This window comes from Zeus faber, assembly GCF_960531495.2.
Source record: "Zeus faber genome assembly, chromosome: 17".
Classification (NCBI taxonomy): domain Eukaryota; kingdom Metazoa; phylum Chordata; class Actinopteri; order Zeiformes; family Zeidae; genus Zeus; species Zeus faber.
The window spans coordinates 22,105,131-22,125,714 of NC_137204.1; the positions used below are offsets into that span (position 1 = coordinate 22,105,131).

At 44.1% G+C, this 20,584-nt stretch overlaps 1 protein-coding gene across 1 annotated transcript; it reads left to right on the plus strand.

Moving 5' to 3' along the window:
- Nucleotides 1–103: 103 nt before the first annotated feature.
- Nucleotides 104–19,890, plus strand: camkk2 (calcium/calmodulin-dependent protein kinase kinase 2; the record flags this gene model as incomplete). Its single annotated transcript, XM_080018171.1, has 17 exons — nt 104–337; nt 1,281–1,622; nt 4,188–4,235; nt 7,684–7,737; nt 8,626–8,677; nt 9,093–9,223; nt 9,857–9,893; nt 11,007–11,028; nt 11,148–11,236; nt 13,216–13,415; nt 13,740–13,793; nt 14,406–14,479; nt 14,612–14,699; nt 15,120–15,251; nt 17,000–17,103; nt 18,783–18,836; nt 19,818–19,890. 17 exons carry the CDS (start codon nt 104–106, stop codon nt 19,888–19,890), a joined length of 1,788 nt encoding a protein of 595 aa, XP_079874297.1.
- Between the last annotated feature and the right edge of the window lie 694 nt (nt 19,891–20,584).

The following is a 20,584-nucleotide window of genomic DNA, read 5'->3' on the forward strand; positions in this document are numbered from 1 at the left end:
TTTTTCTAACTCGGCATCTCTTCCTCCTCTCAGCGCCCCCGCCCTCCCCCTGACGTCCTCCCTCTGATGGAGCAGTGGTTGTCAGCCCTTGTCAAGCGTCACCATGTTTCCTTGCCACCTATCCCCCTGGCCCTCCACCGAGCCCCCCGCCTCCTGCGGCAGCCACGCATCCCAAACACAGCCCTCGCAGCCCATGCCCGACCTGCTGTGTAGCTGCCCCGCGCCGCCCTTGAACACCCACTCCGACTCCCCGTCCCCGAATCCGATGGAGTCCCTCATTGTCGTCACGGAGTACGAACCGAGCCAGCCCCCCGGGGGGGCTGGAGGGGAGGAGGAGGTGAGATGAGAGAGATTTTATTTTTATTTTTTTCTCTTGTCTTCGCTAGTCAAATATGCAAGTTAGAAATGATGAAGGGGTTTTGATTTGGTGTGTTCTTTATTCAAAGGTCCCATCCCTTCAGCAAACAGATCTTGAAATTCTTCCCTAGCTTGTAAGTTCTGTGTCACTGAATAATCAAAACACGAACAATTTGTTTTAGCGTGATACGTACTGTTTGATGCAAGAGTTATTTATACAAGAGAGTAGGTGAACACACGCCACAGTCTGTATGAGGTGCTTGAACTGGCAGTAAGATTCAAACAGAAAATAAGATATAAAGAAACATATGGAGCTACAGTGAGTGTGCGGTATGTTTTTTTTTTTTGTTTTTTTTTGTTTTGTTTTTTATCCCCTAAGAGTTACTTATATCAGCAGTGACATTAGCTATATTATTATTTCTGTAACTGGCAAAAATATTGTCCGGCTCTAATATTCCACAATTCTTGTATTTTGTCACAGTCAAATTCTGGCACATATTATCACAATATTAGTTATATGTCTGTCTTTTGATTAATCATTTGTTTAAGTTCATCTGTTGGATCCATGGCCTCAACAAATAAATAAACCAAGTTGCTTTGTTAAAAATGTAAACCCAACTAAGGCAAGTCAAGTGTTTTTTTACGGCCCATAACCACAGTACGGTCTCGAAGGGCTTCACACGGCCCCGCATTTCACATAGAAATCAACAGTATGCGTGAGCCTTAACCCCCACCCCAAAAAAAGCAAAACTCCAAGGAAAAAAACTACTGGGGGATAAAATGGAAGAAACCCTGAGAAGGGGTCACAAGGGAAGGAATGCCCTTCCCGGACGGCCAGGGTGGGCAACATTATTTGGATTATACGCACTTTTCAGGAAAGTGTAGCTTTGCTTTGACAAAAATGCATTTCACCACATTCAAAGGTTGAGGATATGGACAGCTCTGAGACGCCGGAGCCCGCTTCGTCCGTCGCCCCGTCGTTCCACGCGCCGTCGTGCGACTTGCTGTCTCACACCGTGGGTCGCCCCGAGGCCCTCCTTCCCTCCTCCCAGGAGCAGAGGGGGAGGCTGAACCTGTCGGACAGGAAGCTGTCCCTCCAGGAGCGCTCGCAGACGGCCACGTCGCCCTGCAGCTCCCCGGGACTCAACGGGCGTTACATCTACCCGTCGCTGCCCTACTCTCCCATTACCTCGCCCCACTCTTCCCCCCGCCTCCCTCGCAGGCCAACAGTGGAGTCCCACCGCGTCTCCATCACTGACCTTCAGGTAAGCCCTCCCCTTCCATCTGGTGGGAAGTTGTGAAATGTAGTGGTTTGGTAGTTTCCTGTAGCGGTTTGGAAGTGCAAACGTATCTTCAAGCAATTCATCTAGTAATACCTTCAACTTAGATAGACTCCTTTGGATACAATTATATTAGAACTACCATTTGTATAATTCAATATTTTCAATAAATGTTGAATTAGGTAGTTAAATATTTTAGGAATATTGTTAATTTTGACAAAATCCGCCGGAATAATTCATGAATCCTCCCTAAAGGGCAGTGAGCCATCTTAAACAAAATTGTTTAAGTTATTATTAATTCCTCTAGAACTTATCACACTTTCAATGGTAAAAAAATACATGTGAAGTTTCACGGGATGGAAGGGATAGAGCCACACCACATTCGATACCTCACATTTGATCTCCACCCCCCCTATCTACAGAACTTGAATTAATTACAATGAGTACTGCAACATAACACCTGGCTCCAGACATGAATTATCAAGTTCTTACACATACAAGTCTCTGCTGTCACAAAAAATACCCTGTAGCATCTCACAATATCACATAGAACCTGTTTCCTTTATAGATGTCTTTCACTTGTCGATAGACAAACCAAGCTCTCATGTCTACCAGAAGAAAAATTAATTGAAATTAACTGTAAATATATATTTTTGAGGATACATGGAATCATAAATATTCATTATCTTCATTGTTTTGGTTTATGTTGATGAAATGCGTGATTTAAAAACAAAAAACAAAAAAAAAAACATTGTTCCATGGCAATAAGGATGTTGAGTTTCTTGTAAGCCCAGAACAGCTGCTACTCGGGTGGTTTTTAGAAAATGCATCACAATTACGGGATTGTAAGAGGAACTGCATGTCAATTTGTCTCCAGTCCTAAAAGCAGCTTGACACTGGTCAAGATTGAGCTTTCTGGACGTGAAGGTAAGGTCTCAGTATCTTTGTAGATTTAGCTGATAGCTGCTGTCCCACTTGTATGGTTGTACCTTTCACATGCAATCAGGCACCAGTCAATGTCCTTTAGGAAGAAAAAAATCCTAGATTAGTGACTCTAGGGCATTTGGCTGTGGGGATGCTCCTATCTGGAATTTTAGGGCCTATTATTAATTATTTCTTTAATGACAACAGAAGTGTTATGACATTAGACATTAAATTAAATGTTGTATCTTTTATGTGAAGTTTAGTCACGCTGTTTGATTACACTTAAAATACCTGTGATCTTTTATGGTCAAGTTATTATGATGGGATATTTGCCCAAAATATATATTATTTATTAATCACAATTATTACCGAATAACCTGATTGTAAGCCAATGTCAGAAGTATCGCAATAAATATACGTTGAATTTGTGGGGGCAAATTCTGAATTTTTTGTCTCAATTTTTATGTTCTAATCGTCAATGTCAATAAATGGCTCTTCTGCAACTATTATAGTAGAATAAAATCAACCAATTCCAATCACAATAACTTGTATGTAAATTAATCGTCAAAAAAAATGTCATAATCGTAGCCCTAGCTGTGAAACAATTTTAATCAGGTACTAAGGCTGTCAAAGTGAACTACAGAACGTGTACTTAACAGTAAAGTGTACTTTACAGAACCCATTATGATATTATTAAACAATATACTCCTCAGAAATTGTGAACAAAACATTGCATTCTCGCCTAAGATCTTCATTCCATTAATTGTGTTGAGGAAAAGTCAAGTCAAGTCACACTTTATTTATAAAAGTGTCTCCACTGTGCCGATAAGCTCTATTCCTTACCCGCTGTGATCTTGACAACGCCTGCTCCAAGAGTTACCTGAGGGAGCTAGAACCCTCAAGCTGTCCAATCTGCCAAGAGGCTTCTTATGATCCTTGGGCACATGCTGGAAACCAAGATGTCACATGCAATACTGTCAGAGAAGAAGCCTTTTCTAGTGGGCTGTCAATGTGCCTATTTGTTTAGTTTTCTGGGTCGAAACTTCTGCTACGCCCACATATGTGAACGATATATCTATCTATTAGTGTGAGAAAACATGTCTTCTTGTCACTGAACAGCGGAAAATCAAACGGAGCATCCCTAGTTTGCCTTCAGCTCTATGCTTTAGCGTTCCTCTTATCGGCCAGGATGAACCTAGTTTGCGATGGTTAGTCCTGTCACGACCCCTCTGCTTTTTCAGCCTTTCGCGCTTTCTTCGCCTGAACTCCAAAATGACATGAGCGCACAGTCCCGACCTCCAATAGCAGCACCATAGGTTCTGCTTCTAGACTCCCAGAGACGCTGTCTAGCCTTAAGAGTAGTGAGATTAGCAGATGAGATTATTGTCAAGTATTTAGCCGTACGGCCAAATTCTTTGTTTTTGCCATTTTTCCACGCCTGCCTTCCGTCCGTCGCACTCCAATTAAACGAAAAACAGATTTGTTAAGATTTGTTATCTGTTACATTTTGTTTCTGCGACGTCTGAACCCTAGCGTGGCTGTTAGCAACGATATCATCATTTCTCTAAAACCGAAAAAAAAATCTCCCCTCTCCCTCCTCTCCTCTCTTCCCCGCTTTTTCCCAAGGATTGCGTGCAACTCAACCAGTACAAGCTGAAGGACGAGATCGGAAAGGTATATCCACAGAACATTCACTCAACATTCCTTTTCACCGGTCCCTCCGTCTCCCTTCTCCTCTTCCGCCACGTGCGAGTCTGCTAAGTGGCGCAGATCATCAAGGACGAGCAATAATAGACTGGCATCTCGCAACTGGCTGTCCTCGTTTCTCAAACTCTTTGTAAAACTACCAGGACATGGGAGAGTTTATAGGCAGCATGCGAGCCTGATATAAATAGACCTCTCTAAGTGGCGTGTGTGTGCGTGTGTGCGTGCGTGTGTGTGTGCGTGCGCGCGTGTGTGTGTGTGTGTCTGTGTGCGTGACCAAGCTAGTGTGTTTGTTTCGTACACGTATGGGGACGTGTGGATCCTGCAGCAGAGACAATATGAGCCTCTCAGGAGCTTATTCTCTCCTGTTATCTGCTCATTGCTCGGACTGGAGGATGAGCTCCGTGCTGCATCCCCAATCTGCTCTCCCAACGCGGGCCAAGCCATCTTCTCCCTTTCTCTCTGGCTCTGTTTCTTTCAAAATTGTGATTTGCTTAATTGGCAGGACAAGAGCAGTTATACGGCATATATAAATTACAATTATATTACACAAAACATGTAATGAAGTCAAGGCAATAATGAAACTATAAATGTCTGTCACTGGCTACGTTCACAATGCAGATTGGTGCATTCTTGGTGCTCAAGTCGGATTCATTGCTCAGATGCGATTTTTTTATTTTATTTTATTTATTTATTTTTTTTTTTGGCTGTTCACATTATCTTTTAAATGTGACCAATATCAGTTTTCAGTGTGAGCGGGTCACGGTCCTGAACTGACCCGTATGCGCAGACGTAACAAAGACGTCACACGCAACATGCTTTCGTACGGAAGTAAACATAGCGGGCAGGTGGTGGTTGGGCAGGGTGGCACTGTGTGGGACCTCGGCTCAAGCTTGCTTACAAAGTCTTTAAACCCAGACAGGGGCACGGGAATTTTTTTGTTTCATTCAATGAGGTAATTTCGTAAAAGGAAAACACAATGTGCGCAAATTGCTCCCCGATCCCTCCATCAGAGGACACACACACACACACACACATACACACATACACTTTTAGATGCGGTACTCTTCATAAAACGCGGCAAGCATGGGTGCCCCCTCGCTGGGTCAGTCAATTTATCTATTTTTCTATCTATTATTTATTTTCCCCTCCCTGTGCTGTATATGCTACTTAGCGGTGGCGGGCGGTAGCGGTGTGCCTCGCTGCGCTCGCCGGTCCCAATGCCGGGGGCAGAATTCTGAGTTTATTCTCCAAACACAGGGGTGGGGGGGTGTGTGTGTGTGTGTGTGTGTGTGTGTGTGTGTGTGTGTGTGTGTGTGTGTGTGTGTGTGTGTGTGTGTGTGTGTGTGTGTGTGTGTGTGTGTGTGTGTGTGTGTGTGTGTGTGTGTTTATATATATATATTTTTTTTGTTTTTGTTTGCATCACCGGTCCGTGAACATTTTGCGCGCTGCGGTCCCTAATGATAAAAACGGGGTTGGGAACCCCTGAACGACAGTGACGTAAAAGTCGCATGAATCCCGATCTGACTGTTCAGACTGAGGTCGCGTTGCAAAAAAATTGGACCTGCATCCGATTTAGGACCACGGGCCAAGCCATCTTCTCTCCTTCTCTCTGTCTTTGTTTCTTTCAAAATGAGAATCTGCTTAATTGGCATGAAGAGAGTTGTAACCCCTGGGCCTCACCGAAAGCGACACGGCAGTGTCGCGAAAGCGCCTCAGAGACGCTGCCATGTTAATCAATATGGAAGGTCACACCGAGCTGAAGCATCAGCGTCGTCAAAGCGTCACGCCATGAGACTCCTCAACCCCACGTGTTGTGTTTTTTTTACGCCTAGTCTCTCTTTTTTTTTTTTTTTTTTTTTCCCCGGCAGCAAAGCCTAAACTGGAGTGTAGATTCCCATAGAGGTCCATTAAAAAGATGTATTTAGTCAAAATACTTAATAACCAAGCCTGGTTTGCATCAACCACATAGATACCATCGCTGATGATAAAGTGGATTACCTTTTCACCACAACAAATTAAACCTCACTAATGTAAATAAACTATTATCATTCCAGCAGGAAAACAAATATCACGCCCAGGAATAGACTTCATACCTGGGAGGTTGTCCTGGGTTCCCCGTTATATTTCAGTTGTATTTGCGTTATTTTAGTAGGGGTCCTAGTGCCCGTCCATCACCGTATGAATCTCCGCAAATGTGAAATATAAACAATGAACGCTAATCTGACGAACTTATCCGACTACATAAACAAACACACTTGAAATGTGAATGAAATGAAAAGCAAAGGGTTGAAAATGAAAGCAAAGATTCACTTTTATCCCGTGTAAGGTTGATACATACGATACGGCCCAGGGGTCACAGAAGTGTTACACGGCATATACAGTATATTACAATTATATCACACGTAACATGTAATGAAATCAATAACATATAATGAAGTGACAAAATAAACCTCTTGAATCTTGAAAAGTCAAAGACAATGATACTAAAGTAATAATGAAACTACAAATAAATGTCTATTTCTCTCCGTCTCTCCTTCTCTTTCAATTTCATAGTGCTTCATTGGCATGGGAAACATTTGTTTACATAACCTAAAATTAAACTGAAGAATGTACATTTTGCAGCTAAAAAATGTGTGTGTGTGTGTGTGTGTGTGTGTGTGTGTGTGTGTGTGTGTGTGTGTGTGTGTGTGTGTGTGTGTGTGTGTGTGTGTGTGTGTGTGTGTGTGTGTGTGTGTGTGTGTGTGTGTGTGTGTGTGTGTATGTATATGTGTATATATATATATATATATATATATATATATGTGTATATATATATATATATATATATATATATATATATATATATATATATGTATGTGTATATATATATATATGTATGTGTATATGTATATATGTACAGGTATATATGCGCTGTATGAAAAATACAGTGTATTTCCTTGGACTAAGCCTTTCACTGTTGTACTTGAACTCATATCATATTTCTCCTGCCCGTGTATATAAAAATACACGTACGTATACTGTATATACAGATAACAGATAATCTTGTACAACTACAGAGAATGACTTTCGTGTGTGTGTGTGTAATGTAATAATGCAAACTAAATTCAATTTCCCTAATTATCCCGAAACCACAAAATGGGGGAAGGAGGGATGGCGATGATTGATGATCTCTGTTCTGGGTCTGGAGCAGCTGCTCCTCGTTGAGTGTGCTCCGTCAGCCCACTCGCTTATCTCAGCTTTGGAGTGGACCTGTGTGTGTGTGTTGTGTTTATTCCCCCGTGTGCTCCTTTCGGTTTACTTTGCGCACAGTGTGTCTTCGCGTGTGTGTGTGTGTGTGTGTGTGTGTGTGTGTGTGTGTGAGGAATTGACACTCGGTTGTCTTTCACTCCTGTGTGTTTTTTCTCTCCCCAACAAGGGCTCCTACGGTGTTGTCAAGCTGGCTTATAACGAAGATGACAACACATATTATGTGAGACCTACACACACACACACACACACACACACACACACACACACACACACACACACACACACACACACACACACACACACCATTTCTCCCGCCCAATATCCTTCTGTCTGCCTGTCACATACATCAGCACACAGTAATATTATGAATTAATATTGTCATTCGAGCCCTGTGATGTGGTGCTATGTATAACCTTGCATTGTAAATGAAGACGGCTGATATCCCCTGATTATCTCGCATAATAACTCCTTAATTGCCAAATGCTAATGTAATAACCAGAGCTGTCACAATTTTGCATAATTGCATGATTATAATTGCCTGGCGATAATTTGAGCAGATTGCGATCGAGTTGATCCCACAGTCATATGTTTCCATTCAAATGTAAGGGGAACTTTAAACCCATATTAGCAATGTTTATGTCTTTAATTTGTCTAAAAACATTTTGGGTTCTGTGAGAATCACAAAGGATCGGCCTGAATATGGCTATTGGAGAGGTTTCTTTGCCTTCTACAAATGTGACTTTCCTCAATAATGAATCATCCATCAGAAGAGTGTCTGATTTATTTCACTTTTTTTTTATAAATGTGGTAAACAGTATAGTTGACAAATTTTAATTTGATCAAAGTTAACTGGATGGTTTTTGCAGTGAGAGTGAGTTTTTTGACATGTTTGTGAGGGAGGGTGAGAGAGAGAGAGAGAGAGAGAGAGAGAGAGAGAGACAGATTTTGAATTTTACTGAATCATTCCCACTCAGTGGTGTCCACCGCTCTTTTACATTTTATTAATTTATTTGTTTTTTTCCTTTCCCTGCTGCCTGCTTGACCCTTCCTTCTGTCCTCCCTTCCACCGTCCCTCCCTCCCTCGCCCACCGTGTCTTCTCCCCTGCAGGCGATGAAGGTGCTGTCCAAGAAGAAGCTGATGAGGCAGGCAGGTTTCCCACGTAAGTCCAGAGCCAGCAGCAGATGGTTAATGCCGGAGGCGGGAAATACTCTGTCATCTCATTCTCCTCTCCGTCTCTTCTTCTGTCCTCCTCTCCTTCTCTTCTCCTCTCCTTCTCTTCTTCTATTCTCCTCTCCTTCTTTTCTCCTCTTCTCTTCCACTCTTTGCCCATCTCGTCTCTCCTCACGTCGCCTCGTCCTCTCCCGTTCTTCTCTCACCTCCCCTTCTCATCTCTCCTTTCCTCGCTCTCTCCTCTTCCATCCCTCCTTCCTCTCACCCTGCCTCTCCCCTTATCCTCCTCGCCTCCCCTCCTCCTCTCCTTTCCTCGCTCCCTTCTCTTCCCTCGCCCTCCCCTCCTCAACCTGTCCTCCCCGCTCCTCCTCCCCCTCGCGCATCCTTTTTCCCACCTCCGTTAGGAAGACCTCCACCTCGCGGAGCCAGAGCCCCCGAGGGTACCCCTCAACCGAAAGGACCCCTGGAGCGGGTGTATCAGGAGATTGCCATTCTCAAAAAGCTGGATCACCCCAACGTGGTGAAGCTCGTGGAGGCAGGTCCCGTTGAATCACCCGTTGTCCGTCCCTCCGTTTGGTCGGCCGACCCGCGGCGTACGAGCGCCGTGTTTTCGCGGCGCACGGGGGTTCTTGCGCTCGCTGTCACTGAATGTTTCGTCGTTTCTAAGTTAACATCCGACGAAGATAAATAAAAGCCTGTTTTTCATCTCGGATACACCCACAGACTCTGGTTTTCTTGGCAACCGCCTGCGGTGCGCTCACCCCGAGCCTACTCATTTACAGCTCACACCAAGAATATCTAGGGCATAGCATGTCCTGGTGGACCGCTAATTAGACGATCACTGATCCATGAGCAGCTAAAGCAAACACTCTATGGTCACTACATCTACATATATACAGTATAAATGAACGGCCCTGTTATTTTAAGGCACGGCATGTACAACGACATGCACTATTGCCCAAATTCAGCGTTTTGCTTCCCACATTAGACATCAGACCCGTACTTTACTTTTGTTACAATTGATATCAGACGAGAACATGAATATTGATGATCTAAAATTGTGTGTGTGTGTGTGTGTGTCTAATTGTATATGCATGTGTTCATTTTGGTGTGAGAGGGAAGGGGGGAGGTTTTCACTCGGCATCCCTGTGCTTTGTTTTTGTTCCAGGTTTTGGATGATCCCGGTGAGGACCATCTGTACATGGGTAAGTTTGGCCACACAACTGAAACAAAGCAAAAATTACTTCTGTACCTAAATCCTTCGTTGAACAAAGGTCTCGTCATAGTCATTGTAAGAAATGCATTTCATCCAAGTCGATACAAATTCATTAGTATATTATTTTATCACCGTTAGAAATCCCTAACCCTAAAAGCTCATACACAATTCTTCCGTTAATAAGCACTTGAAAAAAACGGAGGAGACTCCTATTTAGTCTGCTGGCTATTCTTTCAACAGGAAGCTAACAACCGCTTCCTGTTGAAAATGAGATTCTGGCGGTCCGTTGTAAACTTCTCAACGTATCAGTCACTCCGTTTTCAACGGATACACTGTCCACCAGGGGGCGTTAAATTGACGCTCCATTACGGATCAATAGACAGTCAGTCGAATCGGATTCGGTGGTCCAATGCGAATATTCGACTGTAGGCGACCGCCTAGGGCGGCATCGCGAGGGGGGGCGCGGAGAGGGAGCGATCGGAACGCATTTTGCGTAACTGTTTCCCTTCCCGACGATGCTAGTGATGCGTGTGCCAGCGATCAGCTGCCTGCGATCGGCGCTACAACAGTTTTTTTTATTTTAGATGAAGGGTTATTTTATTTTACGTCTGCTTACGGAATGAAACGAAAGTGCGGACGGAAGGAAACCGCGCGTAACGGGGACACTTTCTGCGTGACTCTCTCCCCGATCAACCCCCTCTCCGTGCGTTATGCGCAGGAAATAATCTAGCCTACGAGTCGTGCCCCGTTCCTCCGTCCCCCATCCCCACACTGTTTTTATTTGTTTTATTTGGAAGAACGGGGCACGGAGAGTTGTTTGATTCACACATATAAAAATCTATTCATGATTTGTCATTGAAATGTTATTCCTGTGCATTTTGTAAGCTTCTATCTGCTTTATCCTGTTATTGTAATGCACGCTGACTGACAAAAAAAACAAAAAAAAAACGAGTGACCGACTTGAAGAATGTCAGTCGAATGACGGGTTTGCGACCGATGACTCGACTCGTTGACTTTCGGGGGGGCAGCCCTAGTGACATTCATCGTTATGGTTCATAAAATGAATTATCCTCACTAGATGTCATGTATTTTGCTTTTACAGTGTTTGAACTGGTCAAACAAGGGTGAGTGTCCACTTATTATGGCAACAATTGTCCACTGGGAATGCGGCCCATCTGATCTATTTACGACAACAATTGAGGTGTGCGTGTGCTCACGTGTGTGTGCGCTGGTGTGTGTACAGGGCAGTGATGGAGGTGCCGACAGACAAGCCTTTTAATGAGGACCAGGCTCGGTTTTACTTTCAGGACCTTCTCAGAGGAATCGAGTTCTGTGAGTCTGCTCTGTTGTCTGTTCTCCAACCACACCAGAAACGACTGTCCGAGACCCAATAACATCCGCCGTGCGCGCCGACAGTGTTTTGCAATTCAATTGGTGTCAATGCAATTGTCGTTTCGGTTTTTGTTTAAAATTCCGGTATATAACATTTTTGTATTTTCATTTTATTGAAATTTTGTGATACTTACATTTTTTTTTTTTTCATGAAATTATTTAAGTCTTTAATCTCGATGATGATTTGCAGAGTTTTGAATTAGCTTTTGAAAATTGACACCAAGAGGGAGATTTATGGAGAATTGGTAAGCGCTTCACTTAGCCTCATAATTCTTGCCTGCCACTAACACAATCCCACTGTCTTTTCTGTTCTTGTCTCTAACCACCCACGAGGCTCATTTTATATAATCACCGGGGCGCTGGGCACATAACAGAGACTGCACACAGTCTGTCTTCAAGGATGAGTTGAGTGGCTTAGGTGCACAGAGGAAACCAAGTAGTAACCCATGGGGATTTTAGAGAGGATCTAGTGCCGTTGCCACACACACTCCTCCCCTCGGCTGTTTACCCATCTCAGGTCTCCATACGGAGACATACGGCTGCTTTTGTCGAGAGAAGTGCTTAAAAAAACCCTGTTGCATCTGCAGCGAGACAATTCTGTCGTACTGTGGCTCAATTTGTCAGGTTGATATGCTGCACTGGGCCCTCTGCGGGAAATTGCAAGCGGAGTTTCTATTAGAAGAAACTGCTGCCGGTCAACGTGTCCTGAAAGATTTCAATTTCCCGGACAAATGGGAGAGATTCCGGTCAAATATTATCTGTGTTTATTGAGCTTAAAAACAATTGGTAAGCAATCTATATAGAGAATGACATCATCAAGGCTTGTAAATGTTTAATATTTTTTAGTGAATACTCAAAATAAAATGAGTCCTGTCAGTAAACGCTATTTTAAAAATAAATAAATATATATTACAGATATAACTTCCTTTCGTTAACAATTAGTAAAAAGTGCAGCTGCTTTAATTAACATTTCACTAATGTAACAAAATAAAATATGACAAGTAGGTCTAAATCAATAATAAAGGGTGTGGTGTTGACGTCCCGTCGACATATTTTACACAATGAATATTTACCGTCTTCTTTGGGTGGGAACTTAAATATCCAAAAAAAACACCAAACAATGGGATGTATGTGTCCCAACGACACATTATCTTTCTGCATCTCTTCAGAGTTCTAGACGCTGCAGCTCCATCTCCGCTCCGTGTGTCCCTGTTTACTGTGTTTACAAGCAAACCTGGACGGGAGGGGGCGGGGCTTATTTCTATATCGACAAACGTGATTGGTCAGAGGTGAAAGGTCACCTTCAGATCCTTCAAACTAATTGGCTTTCTGTTGCAACTTGCCGACTGCAGAAAATGGACAGATCTGCAGATTTTGTTTCTAGAAATGATCGAGTCTATTTCGTTTCCACATCGAGGAAAAAATATGGCGATAATTATCGCTATTGTTCTATCTCCCTGCACTAATTCAAATTGTGCTTGGATGGAATTGCTATCAGCAGACATTATGACCGGAGAGATTTAAATATGTCGGACTTCAACAGATTTTCCTGGTCAAACACCGGCAATTACTGGATAACGGAATCGCTGATATATATGCATACACACACACACACACACACACACACACACACACACACACACACACACACACACACACACACACGCGCGCACACACTCCAATGAGCCCTGTCCAATTTATTTTACCAAAAAAAAAAAATCACTTTTTTCTTGATGAGAATTCGCTTGCAATTTTACGCAGAGAGCACAGTGAGCCATATCAACCTGAGTAATTGAACTATGATATATAGAGATGGATAGATAGATAGATATAGGTCAGATTTAATTGCACTTCATGAGTTCTAAAAGAAAAAAACTCTTAATATTTTATCATCTTTACATTATTTTTGTTTTTTTTAGTGCACTACCAGAGGATCATCCACAGAGACGTCAAGCCCTCCAACCTGCTGGTTGGGGAAGACGGCCACATTAAAATCGCTGACTTTGGGGTCAGTAACCAGTTTGAGGGAACCGATGCCCTTCTGACCAGCACGGTGGGAACGCCGGCCTTCCTCGCCCCCGAGACACTTTCCGAGACCAGGAAGAATTTCTCTGGCAAGGTGACGTTGCGGATAGTCACCAGAACCCCGAGGGCTTACTGTTAGAAAATGCAGGAGCATCCTACCGAGACGTAGCCCAGGAATTTGGAAAATGTCTTGATGAGCCTGTTATTTAGCGGTTTGATTATCTATTTTCAAGCAAAATTCCTCGAGCAATTAGGGCACGAACGCTGATCAAATATTGTAAACAGACCTGTGTGTGTGTGTGTGTGTGCGTGTGCGTGTGCGTGTGCGTGCGCGTGCTCAATCTGACTTCAACTTTGAATGTTTGCTGAGGAATCATTTGGTAAATCCTTTTCCTCTCTAAATATTAACGTCGTGTAGGCTTTGGATGTCTGGGCCATGGGAGTGACACTCTATTGTTTCGTCTTTGGAGTGGTAAGTTGTGATCATTTTTCTTGGTTTTGTTTTTTTTAAATGGGTGACATTTCTTTGAGATCATATATCCATATAATATCGATATTGTGATACGACACTAGATATTGTCTGGATTTTTGCATATTTAATATCGTGATATAGTTGAATGTTTTCTTTGAGGCTGCGTTGCAGTGAAGAAATGCAATTTTCACAGTGTGATAGATGGTTGTAGCTGTTCTCATCAGTGTGTCTCTCTGCTTGGTCATTATTTCCACATCACTGATTGAATCCCATATCTTTTTGTGTGAAAGTATTTTATGAAAGCACCAAGTTACCCCCAAAATATAATAAATTTAGTGGTTTTGTTTGGGGTTGAGATTAACGTCATTAGTCTCTTCAGACAAACACCACAGTTTCATGATGTGCTGATCGTTATTCTTGTCAGCTGTTCTGTGATCCAACACCTATATTTTATTTCTATCGTTCTCATATCGCCACAGTTCCTTTCAGTTCTTCCTTTAATTTCATACACCAAACGTGCGAGAGTATGCAGTATTCATATTTGCCTTGAATAGAGAAGAAAAGACAGGCTTCAGACATTCTGTTTAAAGCAAACTCCCATTTAACTCCCAGTGTCCGTTTATGGATGAGCGCATCCTCAGCCTCCATCAGAAAATCAAGACCCAACCTGTGGCGCTGCCAGAACAGTGAGTACAAACTCGTCCAACCATGTCAATCAGACGCACACTCGCCCGGTTACGGGCGTAGTTGACTCGCGGACATTTTGCGTCGTGAAATGACTGGGCTAACGCCGCACTTTGACCTTCCCGTCCTGGCAGGGCCGACCTGTCGGACGACCTGAAAGTTTTGCTGCTGAAGATGCTCGACAAGAACCCAGAGAGCAGAATATCAATTCCACAGATTAAGGTCATCATATGTATATATATTTAATTGTGTGTGTGTGTGTGTGTGTGTGTGTGTGTGTGTGTGTGTGTGTGTGTGTGTGTGTGTGTGTGTGTGTGTGTGTGTGTGTGTGTGTGTGTGTGTGTGTGTGTGTGTGTGTGTGTGTGTGTGTGTGTGTGTGTGTGTCAAACTGCTCATTTAAGTATTGCCCATCGATTGTAAATGACCAAGACACCACCTATACTATTTAAATTGTAATTAGGGTCTGCACGAGCACTCATCTGTAGAAAGAACTACAGTGGCACGTTGTGATGTATTATTGACTGTTATATCAGGGCACCGCATGTGACTTTTAAGTACTCTTAATTTAAGTCGATTTAAGTGCCAGCGCTTGTGTGGTCGCACGTGCCGGAAACCTTGCGTTCCCCCGACGTTTGTATGCAGGTGCACCCGTGGGTGACGAGGCACGGCGCGGAGCCCCTCCCCCCAGAGGACGACAACTGCTGCATGCTGATCGAGGTGACGGAGGAGGAGGTGGAGAACTCCGTGAAGCACATCCCCAGCCTGGCCACCGTGGTGAGAAGGAACCGGGGCGCCGCCGATTCAGCCGCAGCTCCATCCATCACGCCGGTGGAAAACACGGGTTTTAATTCGTTATCGCGTTAATCAATAGGACGCCTGCAGGTTCCAAATATAGCACGTGGGCATGAAACGAGTGGAACTTTCGACCTGATTAAAATGAGATTGGGGCAAATGTTTTAGCCGTAACTTAAAATATCCTTTTCAAAAACTGGAAACTCACATTATATCATAGATGTGCTCAGAGTATTCAACATGTTTTGAATACCAGGCATATCACATTTTTATTCAAATCGGGACTTAGGTTGTCAGTAGAAAAGCGAATGCAACCAGCCACTCCATTCAATCTATAAATAAAAAAAAATCTTCTTTTACATGGAGCCGCTTTTCTTTTTTCTTTTTCTTTTTTATTTACTTAGCCAAAGTGCAAACCTCAGGGGAGGCTGCATTCACTTGCTCTGCTGCTGCTGCTCACACCAGTCACTTCAGAGGAGACGCTACGGGAAAGGACTCCTTTTTTTTTTTTTTTGGGCTCCAACTTATGGAACAATAACTTATGTTTCAGTATTAATCAAATATTTCTTTGATTTCATGTCTTGCGCTGGAGAGTGCGTTGCCTTCACAATACCAAACATTTATTTTATAATAGGAGTCTCGCTGTATTTTCAAACGTGGTTTTTGCACTTTGGAATTGAATTAATTTTATGATGCAGTTGTCGTGTTGTGCTGCGGATAATGGATTGAACACAAATTGCCCCAAAAAAAAAAAAAATGTCTGCATATCGGACCCATTAGCACTATTCCAACTGAGTGGAAAGGTAGCTAGACTATTCTTAGATGTGAGCTTCCTCTTCCTAAGTGCAATGGATTAGAAGTAGGCACCTAGCCAAAATGCAAATATGATTAGATTGAAACCCTTTCTCTCTTAATCAATGACTGCCAAAGTAGTGTTCTGATTGCCCCTTTTGGACTGCGGAACAACCATGTAACACAATCTGTTAATGCAGTCTGAAGTGCACGTCTACATATATCGATCCGGCAACGTCAATTAAATCGGCTTTTTCAGGGAGGTTGGGATGCGTGGTTGCAGAGCTGTAGGGGTGGGACCTAAGAAATCCATCCCATCAGGACTTTTACATTATGAATTTTAAGGATCATGCTGTGTCATGTTGCTGCCGCCTCAGACCGGGTTACAGTTATGGGTTGCTGAGACCATGGAAATGGCTGCTATAATAAATACTTCTGAATTTAGATTTCACACGTTTCTGTAGTGTCGTTTGATAATGTTCTTAAAGATTGAGAATGAACCATAAACTGTTAGCAAAACCCAAAAGATTATTTTTGAGTAAATGATTTTGGGCAAATGCCCTCTCTCTTAACTCTATTGCATTTTTGGATTGTGGTGTTCTAGTACAATTTTGTAACAGCATGGCAAATTTTCATGCGACTAATATATGCATTTGGCTTTACATTTTTCTTTCAAGTGTTTATTTTCAAACTAAATAAAATGTCGATTTTCTTTTATTTAGTCGGTTTAACATTGAATTAATTATAAGATTCTGACAAAAAAGATAGGAAGCCTTTTTTTTTTTTTTTCCCCCGGAATAAATTTCACATGAAATACATTGACGGGGTTTCATTAAAACAATTATTTCAACTATATCGCCAATCTACTTTCCAGAGAGGAGCAGGTTTATTTTCGGTCTTTTCTCTCAGCCTCTGACATCGTTCTCTTGGACCTGCAGATCCTGGTGAGAACCATGCTGAGGAAGCGCTCCTTCGGAAACCCCTTTGACTGGGGCCGCAGGGAAGACCGGGGCGCCCTGTCCACCCCGGGCCAAGTGCTCACGTAAGACTCCCCTGAAAGGCCGTTTCACGTCCTGCTTTCCCCGCTCGTGTTTCCTCTTAAAACCCCTAAAAGGTTGTGACTAGTACCGGCGTTTAAACCACACAGACGCACAAAACCCTGCCTACAGATACGGGCATCTGCAGGTGCTTGAAAAGTCTTAAAATGTCTTAAATTCAGTTTTACAAATATAACTCTTTAAAAGTCATTAAATAGTATTAAATGAGAATTTATGAGATCTTTCATGACAACATCAACAATTTTATCTTATTTATCCATATATTTATTTTAGTTCAAATTGGTCAAGTTCCTCTGCGTCAAGGCAACATTACTGACGTTCCAAAACCCTCAACCTGCTGAATACTGACCTTCATACTTGGCTGCTTCGCTTACCTGCTCTACATCAACCCAGCTCACTCTGTTTTTCCCCTTCATACATGCTAGCCCCAGAAACTCGGAACTAGCTCGGAAACCTTTGTCATGTGGGTTGCAAATTGAGAGGAGGGTTGATTGATACTATTTCGCAAGTTCCTTGTGATCTCACGTGATTTGTTTTTAAGATGAAGAAGCAAAACAAAAAGAGTGCATGTCACGGATGTACAGGATGTAGTCCAAATGACCGAAAGCTTCTTGTGCTCGCGGGAATGTCGGTGACGCATGCACTTTGAAGCCCCTTTCACACACATGCCGACACTAAAATTAGCGGGTGTAGCGGGGTTTTTTTTGTTTTTTTTACGCAGGTAAACCCACTAAAAAAGACGATGGATTCCTTTCCCATTGCCAGGAGAAATGCTGTTATTTTTATTGTATTTTTTTTCACGTTAGACATCACCCAGCGAGACTCGGTTCCGTTCAATCCTGAAAAAGAGCCGTTCGAAAGAATCGGGTCGTTCGTGAACGACCCGACACTGCGGTAGAAGCAGCGTGGAGTGTCCATGCCCACACCCGCAGCGCCCAATTTGCGTGGCGCGCACCGGTCCTTCGGCAGGGGGAGCAGAGGACGCTCCTTTTGTTCGGAGACCGGCTTTGGCGGTCGTGTTTTGTTTTTTTTTAGTGTGCATTGCAATAACAGGATAAAACAGATAGAAGCTTACTAAATGCACAGGGATAACATTTCAGTGAGGAGTTCTAATTAAGATGAATCGTAAATATATTTTTAAATGTGTGAATCCTCTCCATGCCCTGTTCCTCCAAATAGAACAAATTAAAAACAATGTGGGGACGGGGGACGGAGGAACAGGACACGACTCGTGGACTCGCTTTTGATCATATTATTTTCCGTGCCTGGCGCATGGAGAGGGGAGTGATCGGGCAGAGAGCGATGCAGAAAGTGTCCCATTACGCACTGTTTCCTTCAATACCGCTCCGTACGCACTTGTTTTGTTCCAGGAGATCGATGTTCGTAAAAGCCCACTGTCTGTGTGTGCTGACACCTTATTTGGATTCGGCTCCACCCCTACCTCAAGTGCTCGTGACTGCCTCCGTTCGCAACACGGCCGTAACACAGCCGCACCCCGGTTTTCCCGAATAGACGTCACACGAAAATCGATCCCGGCTCCCATACACACACGACCCCGCGCGGGAACGGTGCCGGAAACATTGCCGGGGAGAGACGGCACGTTGCGAGAGGGGCTTTAGATTCTTATCTTTTTTTCCCTGTTTCTTCCTCTCCCGGCCACCAGCAAAGGCAGAGCAGGCAATGTGAGATACTGCTGCATTCATAGTAACCGCAGAAGGTAACGGCTTTCAGAAACACTCTAACGCTTGCTTGCAGATAAGTACCGGCTAAGTGGATCCCGGGCATGACATTCAAACCTCCCCCCCCGTTCCCACCATGGTTTCGCTCTCGGAGCCGCTCGTGGCAGCTTCTGCAGCGGGGGGGGGGGGGGGGGGGGGTGAGGAGGGAAGCCATTTTGGGCCCGGGGCCTTTCGGTGTCTGTGAAGTGGGGATTCGTCATTCTTTTCAAACGCGCCGGGGCTTGCTCTCGGGCCAAAGATGCACTGGGCAGCGGCGGGGGCACGCCGGGTTCCGCCCGCGTCGAATCTCAACAATAACCGGATCCGAGTCGAAATGCGGGAGGCGGTTCTTCGAAGGCGCGCCGAAGCCCCGAAAGGGGGCGCGAGCGAGGCCGACGCGGGGCCGGGAACATTCCACCTGTCGAGATCCAAGCGGCGCTTAATCCCAGGCGGACGGCGGCGCCTCGCCAGCCCAGAGCGTCTTCGGCCCGTCTTGGTAGGCTGCGACTCAGGCCCCCGCATGCGGCGCCGTGTTGAAAAAGATCCCTCGCGGGGACGTACCGTTGTTGGCGTGGTTTTTCCTGTTTTTCTTTTTTTTTTTTGTTGTTGTTTTGGCCGAGCTTTTAATACTAACAGCTTGCCAGCTCCCCTCACCGAGCGATGCGGTGCGTTACGTCACCATAACCGTGTTTCCCATCATCCATTGTTTGTTTCAGTTGAAGTAACAAATGATTTGGTTATATATACGTATAAGCATATTTGTAATTCCTTGAGCGGCCCCCCAGCCCCTCATTAAGCACATTTTGTATTTATTTATTTTTTTTACTATTGCTTCTGTTATCTTATTTTCTTTCTTTCACCTCATTGTTCCAGTGTCTATTTTTTATGCGCGATAAATAAGCTAAACGCTAATGTGAAACTGACACTCGGTACCCTGTGGTACTGTAATGAATCCCCCGTTTCTCTCGCCGGTTGCCTAGGAAACAGGAGAGTGGGGAAGGCATGAGGAGCGTGGACCTGCCCTTCGTAGGCGAGGACGAGGCGCTTTCCTGATGCCGAGGGTCCTCACGGCCCCGCCATCCCTTTACTCACAGCTTCAGACGCCGCCACGGACGCTATGGGAGTCACCGAAAAGTGTGTGTGTGTGTGTGTGTGTGTGTGTGTGTGTGTGTGTGTGTGTGGGGGCGTCGAAGACAGAAACGGCTCACGCTTCAGCGAGACATTTCTGAAATGCTCTGTTTCCGTTTTGGGTCGGTTTCGTTCCAGTGAAGTCTTTCAGGACGTGTTCTTCGAAACGCGGAGAGAGTTTTTGGAGGGCGAGTTCCTCCAGGAACCCCCGTACCCCTCCTCCCTGCATGCATTCGTAGTCCTAGCATGCTCGGTCTCAGGCTTTGACTGTCCACTCCTGTGTTGGTACTGTAGACGTAGCCACTTTTGGACTTTCCCTATTTCCCATTTCTTATATCCTCGTCGCTTCAGCGTTTACGGCAGGGGCGGTAAATTGGGAGTTGGTGGTGTTTTTTTTTTGTTTTTTTAAATTTTTTTAATTTTAATTTTAATTTTTTTATTAACGTTTGTGTGGGATGGATAAACACGTCAACGAGAGCGTCACAAGACACGTCAACGCATCAACACCACCACCACCACCACCACCACCACCCTCCCCAAAGTCTCCTTTGTAGAGCAGGTTTTATTGACGATGATTGTCTACCCCACGCACGTGGGCACGGCCAGTGTGTCTGTGTGT